The sequence below is a fragment of the Triplophysa rosa genome, linkage group LG11 (genome assembly GCF_024868665.1).
Source record: "Triplophysa rosa linkage group LG11, Trosa_1v2, whole genome shotgun sequence".
Classification (NCBI taxonomy): Eukaryota; Metazoa; Chordata; class Actinopteri; order Cypriniformes; family Nemacheilidae; genus Triplophysa; species Triplophysa rosa.
Window position 1 is genome coordinate 18,885,441 of NC_079900.1, and position 13,582 is coordinate 18,899,022.

At 44.7% G+C, this 13,582-nt stretch overlaps 1 protein-coding gene across 1 annotated transcript in view; it reads left to right on the forward strand.

The window, feature by feature from the left end:
* Positions 1 to 8,484: 8,484 nt before the first annotated feature.
* pde4a (phosphodiesterase 4A, cAMP-specific) overlaps positions 8,485 to 13,582 on the forward strand; it is a 51,459-nt gene continuing 46,361 nt past the window's right edge. The window contains exon 1 of the mRNA XM_057347223.1: positions 8,485 to 9,721. Coding sequence (XP_057203206.1) covers positions 9,426 to 9,721 — 296 coding nt within the window. The 5' untranslated portion in view covers positions 8,485 to 9,425. The remainder of the gene's footprint in view (positions 9,722 to 13,582) is intronic.

Below are 13,582 nucleotides of genomic sequence, written 5' to 3' on the forward strand. Positions count from 1 at the left end.
TGGAGAGAGGGGAAAAAAATAAGGATATCATCCCGGTACACAAAGACAAATTTGTTAATCATGTCTCCCAGAACACTATTAACGAGGTCCTGGAAGATGGCCGGAGCATTGTTAAGACCAAACGGTAGAACCAGATATTCATAATGTCCCATGGGGGTGTTGAAGGCCGTCTTCCACTTATCACCTTCTCGGATGCGGACAAGATGATAGGCATTGCGTAGGTCTAATTTCGTGAAGACCCGGGCTCCCTGCAATAACTCAAAGGCAGAAGACATTAAAGGTAGGGGATACCGATTCTTAATGGTAATGTCATTCAAACCTCGGTAGTCGATACAGGGGCATAGGGAGCCATCCTTCTTTTCTACAAAGAAGAATCCCGCACCCGCAGGGGATGATAAGTGCTGACTGAGACCAGCCAGGAGTGACTCCTGAATGTACTTGTCCATAGCCTCTCTCTCAGGGCCAGACAGGGAGTATAAACGACCCTTAGGTGCCCAGGAGAAGGTTGAAGGCACAATCAAAGGATCGATGTGGGGGTAAGGAGGTTGCCCGGGACTTGCTGAACACTGCACTGAGATCCCGGTACTCCACCGGGACGCCGGTTAGATCTGCGGGCGGCACCTGTGGAACACAAGACAGAGAGACGGGAGAGGAGGCAGGACCCAGACAAGACAAATGACAAGACTGACTCCAGGCTAGAAGGGAACACCTCCTCCAGTCCACGTGAGGGTTGTGTTGTACGAACCACGGATACCCTAGAACAATCTGGTTCTTGGGGGAATCAAGGACGTACAACACAATGCTCTCGTGGTGGTTCCCAGAAAGAATCAAACTTACACAAGGAGTGACGTGCGTGATGGAAGCAAGGCGACTGCCTGCGAGCAATTCGACCTCCAAGGGATCGGCGAGTGGAACCAAAGGAATTCCCCATCTATGGGCCGTGGAGGCATCAATGAAGTTTCCTTCCACCCCTGAGTCAAGGAGAGCGTGGCCGGTGTGAGAAGATCCCTGGATCCGGAGTTTGAAAGGCAGCATGGCTCGGTTGGACGGAGAGGTTAAAGGAGTAATTGCGCCCACTAGGACTCTCCGAGCTCCTAGTGGGCCTTGGCGTTTACCGGACAGTGGACGGCGAAGTGGCCTGCTCTGCCGCAGTAGAGGCAAAGGCCCTGGGTCAGGCGTTGCTGTTTCTCCAGAGGGGTAAGATGAAGGCGTCCGACCTGCATGGGCTCGGTCTCGGTAAGTGGGGGAATGAAGGAAGCAGATGACGGAGTGGTTCTGGCCTGGAACTGTCCGAAAGGGTTAGTGAGCTGTCTCAATTGACGCTGAGCCATGCGGCTTTCCACCCGTACAGACAATTCGATGAGAGAATCTAATTCCCGGGGTAGGTCAAGGGGGGTCAGCTCGTCGGCAACAGTCGGATTAAGTCCATCGAGGAACCGAGCACGAAGGGCGCTGGGGTTCCAGTCGGTGGCCGCAGCAAGGGTCTTGAGATGAATGGCGTACTCAGTAACAGAGCTTCTCTTCTGCGAGAGTCGGCTTAGTTGGGCGGAAGCTTCATCCCCCTGGGCTGTACCGTCAAACAGGCCGATCATCTCCTTCCAAAAAGTCTCGAAAGAGGCGCAACAGGGTGCCTTGTTGTCCCAGACGGCTACTGCCAAATCTCGGGCTGATCCGGAGAGGAGTGCTATGACGTAGGCCACTCTGGAAGTCTCGGTGACATAACGGCAGGGCTGGAGTGAGAAAACAAGGGAGCACTGGGAAAGGAAGGCCCGACAGGAATTAGGGTCTCCACTGTAAATTGGAGGGCTCTGAGCGTGTGGTTAGGGCTCACGGGTGATGGGGCCATGCTGGAGTTCTCCAAGGTGCGCTGTGAGTTCAGCCACTTGAGCATTGAGGGTTCCGATCTCTTGGGCGGCGGCATTGAGACGGGTGGATTGTTGTCCCAATAGTATCCCCTGTTGGGTGAGGGCTGAATGTAGGGGATTGGGCCCTGCTGACTCCATCTTGGTCAGATCGTTCTGTTAGGGTTCAGGTAGGAAAACTCGAGAGTCAAATGCAGGGTAGATAGAATCTTTAATAAATGCCTCACATCAGCAGAAACAACACAGGGAATACTCAATGCAACAGAGGACTGCCAAGCGGTGAGAAATAAGATACCCCAAAATTCCTTAGAACAGATGAGTCAGGACACAGGGTCTCGGATGCACAGGGCAAAAAAGGGCTCGAGCGCTCGGCCAAAAAAGGGGAAGGAGCAAAAGAGTCTTATATCCAACGGCCGGGCCGCAACTGAGAGTGAGAATGAGGATTGTGCCCACGGCGAGGGGATGAGACAAGGCCAGCGAATTCTCTGGGCAAAAAAGGTCCAACCAGAGACTCGGGGAAGTAATTCTTAAAAGTACAATAATCCTCTGGAGACGGGAAACAGAACAGACCACTTGGTCAACAGGAGACTAATGTTTCCGAAGAGGACCCACAAGACCGACAAGAGAAAACTTTCCCAGGCGAGTTCACTAGACCGACGGGGACGACAAACTTGGATGAAGATCCACTTAATCCGACAGGAGAGGTTTATTCCAAACAGGAATCCGCAAGACCGACAAGGTAGAATACTTGGGGTGAGAGTTCACTTAGCCCGACCGGATAGGTGCATTCCAACAGGAGCCCGTAGAGCGAAATCCCTCTAGAACCGCCCAACCGATCAGGCAGATATAAGATCCATGCAGCGAGTCCGACGCTGCGGGTAGACAATAAAACACCACGTGGCAAACACAGCTCTGGAGCCTAAACAAAAAAAGAGGTGCTATAACACGATACCCAAGACAAGCGATTGGTAAATCGCCGGAAATAACACTGACGATCTGACACAGGACGGGGGTATGAGAGGGTTTAAAAAGGAGCACCGAGCACATGGAGAGCTGTCAAGCTGTACCATGTGTTCGACATGAAACAAAACAAACAAGTGCTCAGACCTGAGACCCCACAACATAAACATATAAACAACATTAAAAAACTTGATTTTCACCACTGAAAAATCTATTTTTGTAGAAACAAATATTTATGTTATAACACTGATTTTAATAAAACGTTCATGTGTCTTAGCATGCTCTCAGTCTTTCATATTACTGTTGGGTGACATTTTTGTTACTCCTCTGTGTGCTTTTGGAAATCAACCAACACTGAAATTATTAAATACAAATTTGGAGTGTTCTCTTAATTTTTCCGGAGCTGTATTTGTATTAAATTATTTCTCTGTCAAATAAAAAGAGACTGCCAATGTTATTGCTCTTCCATGATAGAATCGTATAAAACAAAATTAATGTTTGTTGTATTTTTGGTAAATATTTACAGTTATCAGGTGGTAAAATAATACAACTACATTTGGACCGTTTGCATTAAAACATTAGAGGAAATGAAGTAAGCTACAAAATGGAAATGTTATTTCAATGCCTTGAATCTGTTCTATTTAATAGGCTTATTTATGTATGTTTTATTTGTTGTTCTTTCTCTTTTGTACTAATAATATACGGCTTAGTTAAAACAAGTTAAAACAAAAGAGTGCTGTTCCAGAGCTCTGTGTTATTATTTGAATAATACCACTTTGTTGCACATCATCTAGCTATTATTATGTTAGCATACATTTTTTATTACCTGCATGGAAATTACTCAATTTAGTAGCGACGTCAAATGAAATTGCAATCTTGTCTTTTTCCCTGTCTGCGAGGCCCCATGCATAATGGGCAGTTCTGGGCCACACTAAGCAACAATATGCAGCAGATCTTATTCTGGTTTGCAAAATGACATCTCATCCTTGATTACAAGGTCTCCTATCAGCACCTATTATGGCAGCACCGTCCTGCCACTTCATTTTCTACAACATGATGGAAATAAAGCCCTTTGTCAACCACTGCTCTGTTCAAGTTTTAATAGGCGCGCTAATGTTTGCCCTTGAGCACATCTTTGCTGTTACTCAATTTGTTTAACCTGCTCTTGTTACACCTCTGCTCATATCTCCACACTGTGAATCTGCCAAAATTTGATTCAAGGGGAAGTCTAATTTAAAAAAAATTAAATAACCCCCTACACTTCAAATACCCTTTGTTGATTGTCTCAAGCTGTCTTCAAGGATTTGTCTGTCTTGCCATCACCTCACCTTTCTCTTTTGGGCCCAGTTTAATATGCATTGCGCATTTTCTGCTAATTGTCAGGTCATTTTGATTAGTTTGATTTGTTCACTTTATTGCAAGTCATCAAAGTGTCTGCTAAGAATGAAAATGTAAATGTACAGCATCAAGGAATGTGCATTATTTTTTAAAATGACGATTTGTTATTGCTGCATCTGTCAGCTCGCTAGACATTTGTGTGCAATATTGTTGATTTATCTACCGACTGCCATGTTTATGGATATAAAACTCATTTTTGTTTTAAAAATGACAGTAAAATGAATAGATATTTGTTATAATTGCTCAAGAAATGTAATTGTTATATAATTATATCATTTAAAAACATGTCTAATGTCTCCTGGTAAACACATAATAATTAAATATATCAGAATAAATATATAAATAAATGCACCCAATTGTCCTCCATGCAATAATTGACAATAAGCAGAACAGAACCTCGATTATAGACAGTGTTCTTTCAGGAGAGGAAATAAAATACACTAATATTTTCTAGTTCTGAAATTCTTTCTTTTCTCACTTGATAATGAAGAGCAACAAGTAATATACATAATAAATGTATTTTGGATTGTACAGTGTATATTATGTATGTCATATGGATTCCATTATTTTGCACACATGCACATTATAAATAACCATAGTCAGTAATTCATGTTAAATTGACTTTTTTAATGTTAAAAAAAGCCAAGCATATTGATATGGAGGCAATGTTTTGTACTATGAAGCACATCAAATAAAAGCCCCATGGAGTTGTGCAGTCTGCTGAGGCTGGAGTCGGATTTGGCTGCTGAAAAAAGGCCGTCCCTGCTGGACCTTAAAAAGTCACTCTACACCCAGTCTGTCAACATCAAAGGTTAAGATTTACAGATAAAGATTCCTCATCAATAAACAGAAACAATCTCTGATTTAAATCTCCATAGAGTACAGAAATGTCAATAGAGAACTCCAACCGGCTGTACCGGGAGACTTTAAATTGGGTTTGTGGAGAAGGAGCTACTCATTGGGTGGCTTGACATTATCATTTCGAAATAAGAATGTCAACCTTTTCCTCCCTTTGTGGCGAGTTAATGTCAAGCTTCCTGTCTCAAATGAATCGTCGAAGGGTTACAGTATTTGGCCCGGTGCACGGAAGCAATGGAGTGCTGTGTTTACTCTTCTGTCTCTTTTCCAAAGACCTAGTTGGAGGTCTCCTTTGTTCATGTGCCCTCCAACCCCTAAGGCCGCTCTAGGAGGACAAGAGCCACCCCGGGAGCCTGTCCCAGTAATTAGGTTTAAAGGTTCCTGTGATTGGCTCTCCATTGTGGTCTATATGCATGTGCCTTCTTGGCACCGAGCTAGAGATTGCGGGATGCCAAGCCCTTTTAAATGAGCTGAACACACTCAAGAACCCACAGGGCATTTCAAAAGGCAAAATTACATCTGTAATGGAAGATCTAATGCAACTGACAACATGCTGTTATACTGCAGATCGATACGACAAATGGTCCGCGGCATGTTTTAATAAGCACGTTCTAACTATACGACTCCCCCCTGCTCCGTGCATGATGTCGTTGCAGATGTTAATAGGGAACAGCGCTTAAGCGATCCCTCTTATTATGTTCTGACGTACGTGCACTTATGCTCCGATTTCCATTTTCTATAAAGGTCTCTAATTCTTCCTGGACTGCGAGTCTTCTACCTCAGAACGCTCGGAGGGAAGCGTAGCCGCAGAGTGGACGATATGTCAAGCGCATTTAGAATTCTGCCTTTCATTTTTCCACCCACACAGACGGTCCCCCTGCACTGTTGGTGTGGACTGTGCTGTGGAAACCTGTGATTTCCCAAAATGCTGAATGGAGGAAAGGCGAGGATAATAAAACGTGCAGGAGGCGATGGTGTCGCATTAACTCTAGCTGTGCCAAATAGATGTGAATTGGTGGAATGGGTGTTTTTTTAGGGGGGTAGGGGTAGCAACGGTTTGCATGAATCACCCGGCGAGGCTTGACATGTTGTCCTCTCAGTAGCTGGAATGGAAAAATCGTATTATCGCGACTACTGAGGCTATATTAACGCTGCCAATTTAGCCTTCGCTGCTAGTGTCTGAGATGATGGACTTTTGGGTAATGAGAATGGATGTTCACGGTTCACGGTGAACTTTAAGCGTGAGGGTACCCTGGCCGGCGGTGAGCTCTAAATGACAATCAGCCCTGTCTCCGGGCCCATCTTGACACTCCCCGGCTTTCACCAGTTCTTCACTTAAAGTGCAATTAGGCGGTCAGAGAGTACTTAGCTCATTCTTCCAGAAAACCACAATGTGCTCGCATCTTCTGAAAACATCTGCACATTAATATATCTCCAAATCATCTCCGGGTGTTTTGAAGCTCTTTATGAATTTCCCCCACATCACGGTCACGCACGCAGGGTATCCAAGAGCGGCGGGTGTTTAAGGAAGTGGGCAGACTCAGGTAATAGGCTGGTAAACAACAAGAACGAAGTGCTCCTTCCTTGTGCAGTACTGCACGACGGCTGAGAATAGCCATGCCTCGGATTCATTTTCAGGTTCTTCAGGAGCCAAGCTGCAAAACATACCACATATCCTGGTGTAGGAGGCGGTTACGCGTCATTCAAGCCAAAGTGCATTCGCGAATTTGCCGTGATGCTGCATGCATGACCGTTTACACAAACACGCATGTTCACTTCACTCACCACCATTTGTCCATTCCACAGGGGCTGAAATTAATTTTTTATGGCCTGCTCCCAAATGCGCCGATGCGCCATTCCCAGATGATAAGACTACAGTTTGGGACACTGGCCAGACCGAAAGCTTTTCTTGGCATTACATTAGAATTTGCATTTTGTGATTCGGCGCTCGTCTGCGTATGTGTGCTTACAAGTGGGCTGTGAAGTAGCATACGCTCGTCGCAAAGTGAAAATTGGAGCAGACAAACTGCTTATTGAAGATGTTCCACACTGGCAGTCGGATGCACTCCGGTTGCTGGCCTTATTATTTTGACTAAGATACATTACTGCATGCATCAAGTGTGCGCTGGGATATTTCGGTCCGAGTTATAGGGTAGACAAGAAAGGGAAGAGTTAGTGAGCCATATATTTGTCTTTCCGCTTTAGAATCGGTGGAACAAATTCAAAGTGCTTCAAATTCAAATCCCACTTCCATAATACACTGCTCGGTCTGTTGTATAGGCCTACATAATGTACACATAAAGCTCTGTGTGTATCCAGCAGTGCGGAGAGATGTGCCACCTTTAAAGATGTTCAACAGAAAGAAAAGCATTACATTATCACAGCAGTGGGTTAATGTAAACAGGATCAATGCGGAGACAAAAGCGAAGCATTTCGTCACTGTAATACATAAGAGAGTGCGAATCTAATTATATGTCAAGTATCAATATCGACTCTGTCAAGTTAATAGCGGAAATGGAGATGAGACAGGCGCACGAGGAATCTGCAAGAGCGATATAAATGAAAAATTCAATATGCTGTGATGATTAAAGTCCATTTGCATGTTGCGTAATGCATTCAAGGGTTGCCTATAGCGATTGCTATAGATCTTCTAAATATTAACTAAGGATTTTGCACCATCCTTAAGGCAAAAATGTGACTTTGATAATAAACCCAAAGGCGGGGCTTGAATACAAAGGTTAATTATCTGAGTAACAAAAGCAGATTAAAGAGGATGCAGGGAACCGTGCTGGATAGGGGCGCACTGGCGTTTCAATTTGGTCATTACGTGTGAAAATAATAAAATAAATAAATAAATTATGAAAACACAACCTAGGAGATATTGCCATGCCATTAGCCTGCTACATTAACCAGCCCAAGATGACTTTGGGCATCCATAAATTGTGCAAATGTGAAAGCTCACCATTTGTGCTTTCAGGCAAGACATATTTTCTTGAGAATAATGTGTTGGTTTCAACCTTGACAGTTTAAAAAGCAGTTATGGTGAAAGCATCAAGGGACATACTCACACAGAACTGACAAACCCCCCAATCACAAAGTTACAAATGTATTGTGACTATAGTTACAAAATGTAGTGACTATAGTTACAAATGTATGGGGTATAATTATAATGCGTTGTCTTATTCACCGAACATGAGTGAAAAAAACACTATATGTCAAGTTAAAGTAACTGCACGAGAAATAAACGCAGTGGGGAATAGGGACAGTTGGAGCGGTTCTGGTGTCGATATCCAACTGAAAGGCAAAAAAACTGCATTGAGACGCGTGCTCCTGAAATCAACACGCACACATACTCGAGAGAGAGAGAGAGAGAGAGAGAGAGAGAGAGAGAGAGAGAGAGAGAGAGAGAGAGAGAGAGAGAGAGAGAGAAGCGTTAGAGTGTTTCTGAAATGCCATAATTTAACATCTACCGGCAAGTGAATGATAGGAATGAGCTATAACGATAAAACGGAAGCACAACATGGAGACGAACTTTGATTTACAGTGATGATTTGGCGACACTGAATGAACGCTTCGAGAAAGCAAGGACGCGAAAAACCCGCTTGCATGGATCTCAGATACATCCATCATCCCACGCGCGATGCTCCCCGGGCGAAATTCAACATTATTCGCGTAATGAAACTGTCCGCTTGGAGGTTTTAATGGAGGTGGAAGGTGAATCTCCTGACTGCGAGTTTGAGTTTTAGTCGCCGTTAGTTTCGGATGTATACCAACATTTTTCCCCATCGGAGAGTTCTCATGGCTCCTGTTGGAGACGCCAGCGCTTCTCGGCGAGCTTTGAGGGACATGTGCGGTCTCCAGCAGCAATAATACCACCGGGCAGGAAACCAAAGTGGATTTCTGCAACACGCGGTTGATAAAAGCAATAAACCCGTACTGAACGTAAGTGACCCGTTATGAGAAACTTCAGGAGGAAAGCATCACCGGCGAGCGTCTCTCACTCCGTGCGGATGTTACAACGCCTCGTAAGGTTTTAAAGTGCGTGCGAAACGACGCCGTCTGATCCACATTAACTTTTTGGATTTATTATCGACATAACTGCAGAGATGAGAAGAAGACAGGACGACATCACGCCATCACCTGTTATATGAACACTGTGATTAGTTTTCACAAAAGCACAGAATCTTTATTGCCTTTGGACCTGGTTTCAATACATTCCAGTGTTAAACATGGAGATCAGTCAGTCACGGACAGCAGACGGTTTTATTTTTTAACCCGCAAGAATAGCCATATCGTTTTTAATTGCTCTTAATACGTCGCTTTCGATAGATCTCTAAATTTTGCACTATGATGGAACCGCCACCTTGCTCGAAAAAGAGTCTGTCTCTTTCGTTGCCGGTTCCCCGGGAGGGACAGGCGACCCTTAAGCCTCCGCAGCATCTTTGGAGACAGCCAAGGACCCCCATCAAAATCAAACATCGCGGTTACTCTGACACCGACCGGCATCACCACCGACAGATAGAGCGCTCAAATGCCATGGACACGAGTGACCGGCCGGGGCTTAAAAAGTCCCGCATGTCCTGGCCATCGTCGCTCCAAGGAACCCCTAGCGCACCCATGGGCAACTGTGCTGGGAATAAGCGGTAAGATTGAGAAGTAGCTGTTTGGGCAAACGCAAACGAGCTATTTCCTTCTCGGTGAGGTTTTTGATATTGATGTTGGATGGGTTAATGATGCTCTGTGCGGAGAGGCGGGACGCGTGGGCATCCTCCGATGATGCGTTATGCGTAACTGGCCATGTTTCTCTCCGAGAGCGTGCGTTTGAATGTCGTGACCCTCCAAAGTGACCTTAATCCAAACATGACCAGTTGACCCATCCCACCACAACCAAGAGTCTTAATAAGCCATGCCTGCGTTCAAACGCAGTGGGTTGAAAATGATGCGTAAATGAACGATTGTGGTGATATAGGCTAACCGTTTTTTTTTTGAAAAGTGTAAACCACAGGTTGCGCATCCTACACGTTATTTAATTAATTAAAGTGGTATTAAAAAGAACTACATTGGAATAATACAGTAATTTAAGATCATGGCATATGCCTTTGCTCTTGGCACGTGCAGACACCATATGTGCATGTCAATGAAAATCTGCTTGATCTAGAAATCGTGCACTTACATGATTGGGACCCTCAGCAGACAAATAAAATGTCCTTACATTTTTTTATAATGCCATCTCTCTCCCACTTCTGACTCAATATAAGCATCCAAAAATGTCAGTGTTGTCAACATGAGCTGTCGAAAGCCAACGCATCCAGAGAAGAAAAAAAAACACAAACTGTATTCCTAGGGGTTTTGAATTACCAGAACAAAGCACTTGCTATGTAGCACAGATATGAATAATCTACTTGAATTAGTTTATAACGAAACCCACATTTGTCAGCCTGACATTCACAACGTTTTTGTGGGTTTGTTCAATTTGGTCTGCGTAGAATACAGTGCTTTTACCCTCAAGGATGAGTGTGGGTGTTGCTCGCTCTTCTTGTATGTAGATGTGCACACAGACTGATGCTGGAGCGCTGGAAAAGAGAAATGTATGCTGAGTAGCACCTCAGCGAACAAGGTGATTATTACTGTAGTAAGCCGGTGACGTGAAGGCCACGAGCCTCGGGGGAGGCCGACAGCAGAGGCCTGGTTTCCTTCCTGTCAAGTATTGCCTGGGTCACAGACGGCCTGCGCAGCACGCTCCCGGGACAGAGGCCAGCTCAGCCTGACTGTATTGTAAAAGCTGATTTGTATTCCAGTCCCCAGGACACGCTCACAGCCAGTCCATGAATTAGTTCAGCTGCACTGACTCGAACTATCCTGCTTCTGTTGTGGGCGTAATGGCGTGAGAGATTGAGAAATGGTGGGGCAGTGTGTGGTCCTTATGTGTGATGTCACAACAAGCAGAATGATCTGTCAACGGCTTTTGAGATAGTCTCGCTCCTCTCGCCGATAATTTGATAATGCCCTTGTGTTTTGTGTGTATGTATCTGCCAGCAGTGGAACCAAAGCATCTTCCTGTGTGTGCCATTGCTTAAATTCCCAGGAAGTGTAAGCAATGTTTTTATGGGAGGTTTTGCATGTATCTCAGACTATAGATTCCTCAGACTATATTCCTGCCTGACAACAGCTCTTGTGTGTCTATATGTATATTCAATATGTTTGTCTCCCTATGCATGTGATGCATGCCGGTGTGTCTGTATATGTCTCGCCGGAGGCTTTAGTAGAAGATATGAATGATAATGAACAGTATCCATGTACTGTCACATCACAGAAGTGTGTGTTTGGTGGGCTCTCGGTCAAAAATCTTGATTTATTTTGTTTATTAAGGTGATATCCTGTCTTCGCCCTGTCGGCCATTTAATGTGTAATGTAAGCTGGGTCACTCGCCCCCTCTGTGCACTTACTGAGCTTAAGTAATATACTATTTGAGTCCCTCGTGTCATCTGTTTCTCTGGGCCTGAGGCTAGACTCATATCATCCTCATACACAGCTGCATTCCCAACGCTGCATTAATGTTGTTTCGCAAGACTTATGAGTTCATGTCCCTTCATGCCAAGCTTGCATCAGCTGCTCAGATATCCACCCCTACAGTAAGCGATCTGTGATATTGGGTTCTTTTTGGGGATACTGCCAGATGTTTGTTGGTGCCGTCTTATCAGTGAATTTCCAGAAGAAGATGGTAAGTAAAATAGAAAGTAAACCCATTGGGGGTATCTGCCCCCAGTTCAATTACCAGAGCCGATGTGACCAATCTCGCCAAGCAGAGAAGTCATCAGTTCTCTGTGGATCTTCAGACATTGTTTCACGGACTGAAACTGAATCTCTGAGGGAATGAAAAACCCATCGTGCAGTACCCTCCCATGACAATACTTTTTATACTTTTATTTCCCACTCGTATGATGACAGATTTATATGAAGCGCTATAACACGAACCCATCTGATGATTGATCATACTCAAATGTTCATTTCTGTGTCAGTATGTTTTACCTGATGTAATCACACCCTTCTGTTTATTTCCTCCCAGCTGGCGCTTGTTTTACTCGTTCGCTTTTTAACTCATAACTCCCACTGAAATATCAAACTTGGTCTGTCACTTGTATTCCCAAACACAGCAGTCATTAAAACATGATAGGACGCCGGTTTCTCAGATGGCAAAGTGTTTGGCAGGTCTTATTTCCTTCATGTGAAATCACATCTCAGACCTTCCGCAACCTTACCTTTATGTAGCGTTATTAAACGTATCCCCTGCCCCGGTGCATTCTGGGATGCTACCACTGAGGAGAGAATGACCGACGCTGAACAGAAGAACAGCTCATCCTGCAGTTCTGTTGCTATGGTTACATTTTGTGGTTGTGTAAAATAGATACATTTCGCCCAAAAAGGCAAAAGGAAGTTCTCTAATGCGCACTGTGTTGGTTTATTACGCTGAGGGGGATGCTTTATTGCTGCTAAATGCATTGTGGATTTACACTTTCAATAAGCTGCCACCTCTGAGAACCCAAAAGTGATATGGTAAAGATTTCCCATACGTCACATTGCTCTTAGTTGTTGTTTATGAGTATTTATTTTTGGTCACCAGCCGACTTTCATTTGCCTGTTCATTTTTTTGTGTTGCTTTCCTGTCTGCTTGGTCTCTCACCTATACTCGAGTTTATAGCCAAACTATGATGTTGGAAATTAATACAAACATTCGGATCTTAGATTATTGTTTATCTCACCGCATCTCCGTTATACGTGATGAAAATCATTCTTCGCTCCTGCCTATTGCTTACCTGGGTTCCAGATGTATTTGCCCGAGCTCGCCTCTTGATTCTCTGAATTTCTATACTTCAAAGCAGTTAACATGCACCGCATCATGTGTTTGAGTGTTTTTTCTGTTTCTTTCAAATGTCATCTTTGTTGCCCCGCCGATCCCTCGCTGATTTATCGAAGCTCACGACGCTTGAGTATCTGTGTTATTGTCTGGCGTCTCCGGCCCCTCCTTCCTCTTTTGACAGATGAGTGTCTCTCTAATACCTCTGGCTTTACGAACACATGTGCATTCACCAGCACTGCGTTTCTTTTTTTCTAATACCCACCACACGCAGTCCGTATGACTCTTTGTGTGCGGTAATTACTGACTTCGATCTCAGCCGTCTGCTTTTCTCTCCTCCTTATCATCTGAGTTTGGCTTTGTCTTTTCCAGGCTTGCCTTTTTAGGCCCCCCCATCGCGTGTCTCTCTTCTCCGGGGCCCGCGTGCCACTCGCTCGCGCTCACCGCCAAGTTAATCACACTGCCGGCCTATCTTTAAATCTATCATTTCTTCCCACTCTCGTGCATGTCCGCAGAGATCATCAGCGCACGGGCAGACTCGTCTCACCCCCGCGCCCCGTTCCCCAGTGGCTGAATGAAGTGCCCGCCATTAGACTTTGCACCGTCATTTATTACTTCTCCCGGTCCCTGCGGGTACAGCCCTGTAAAT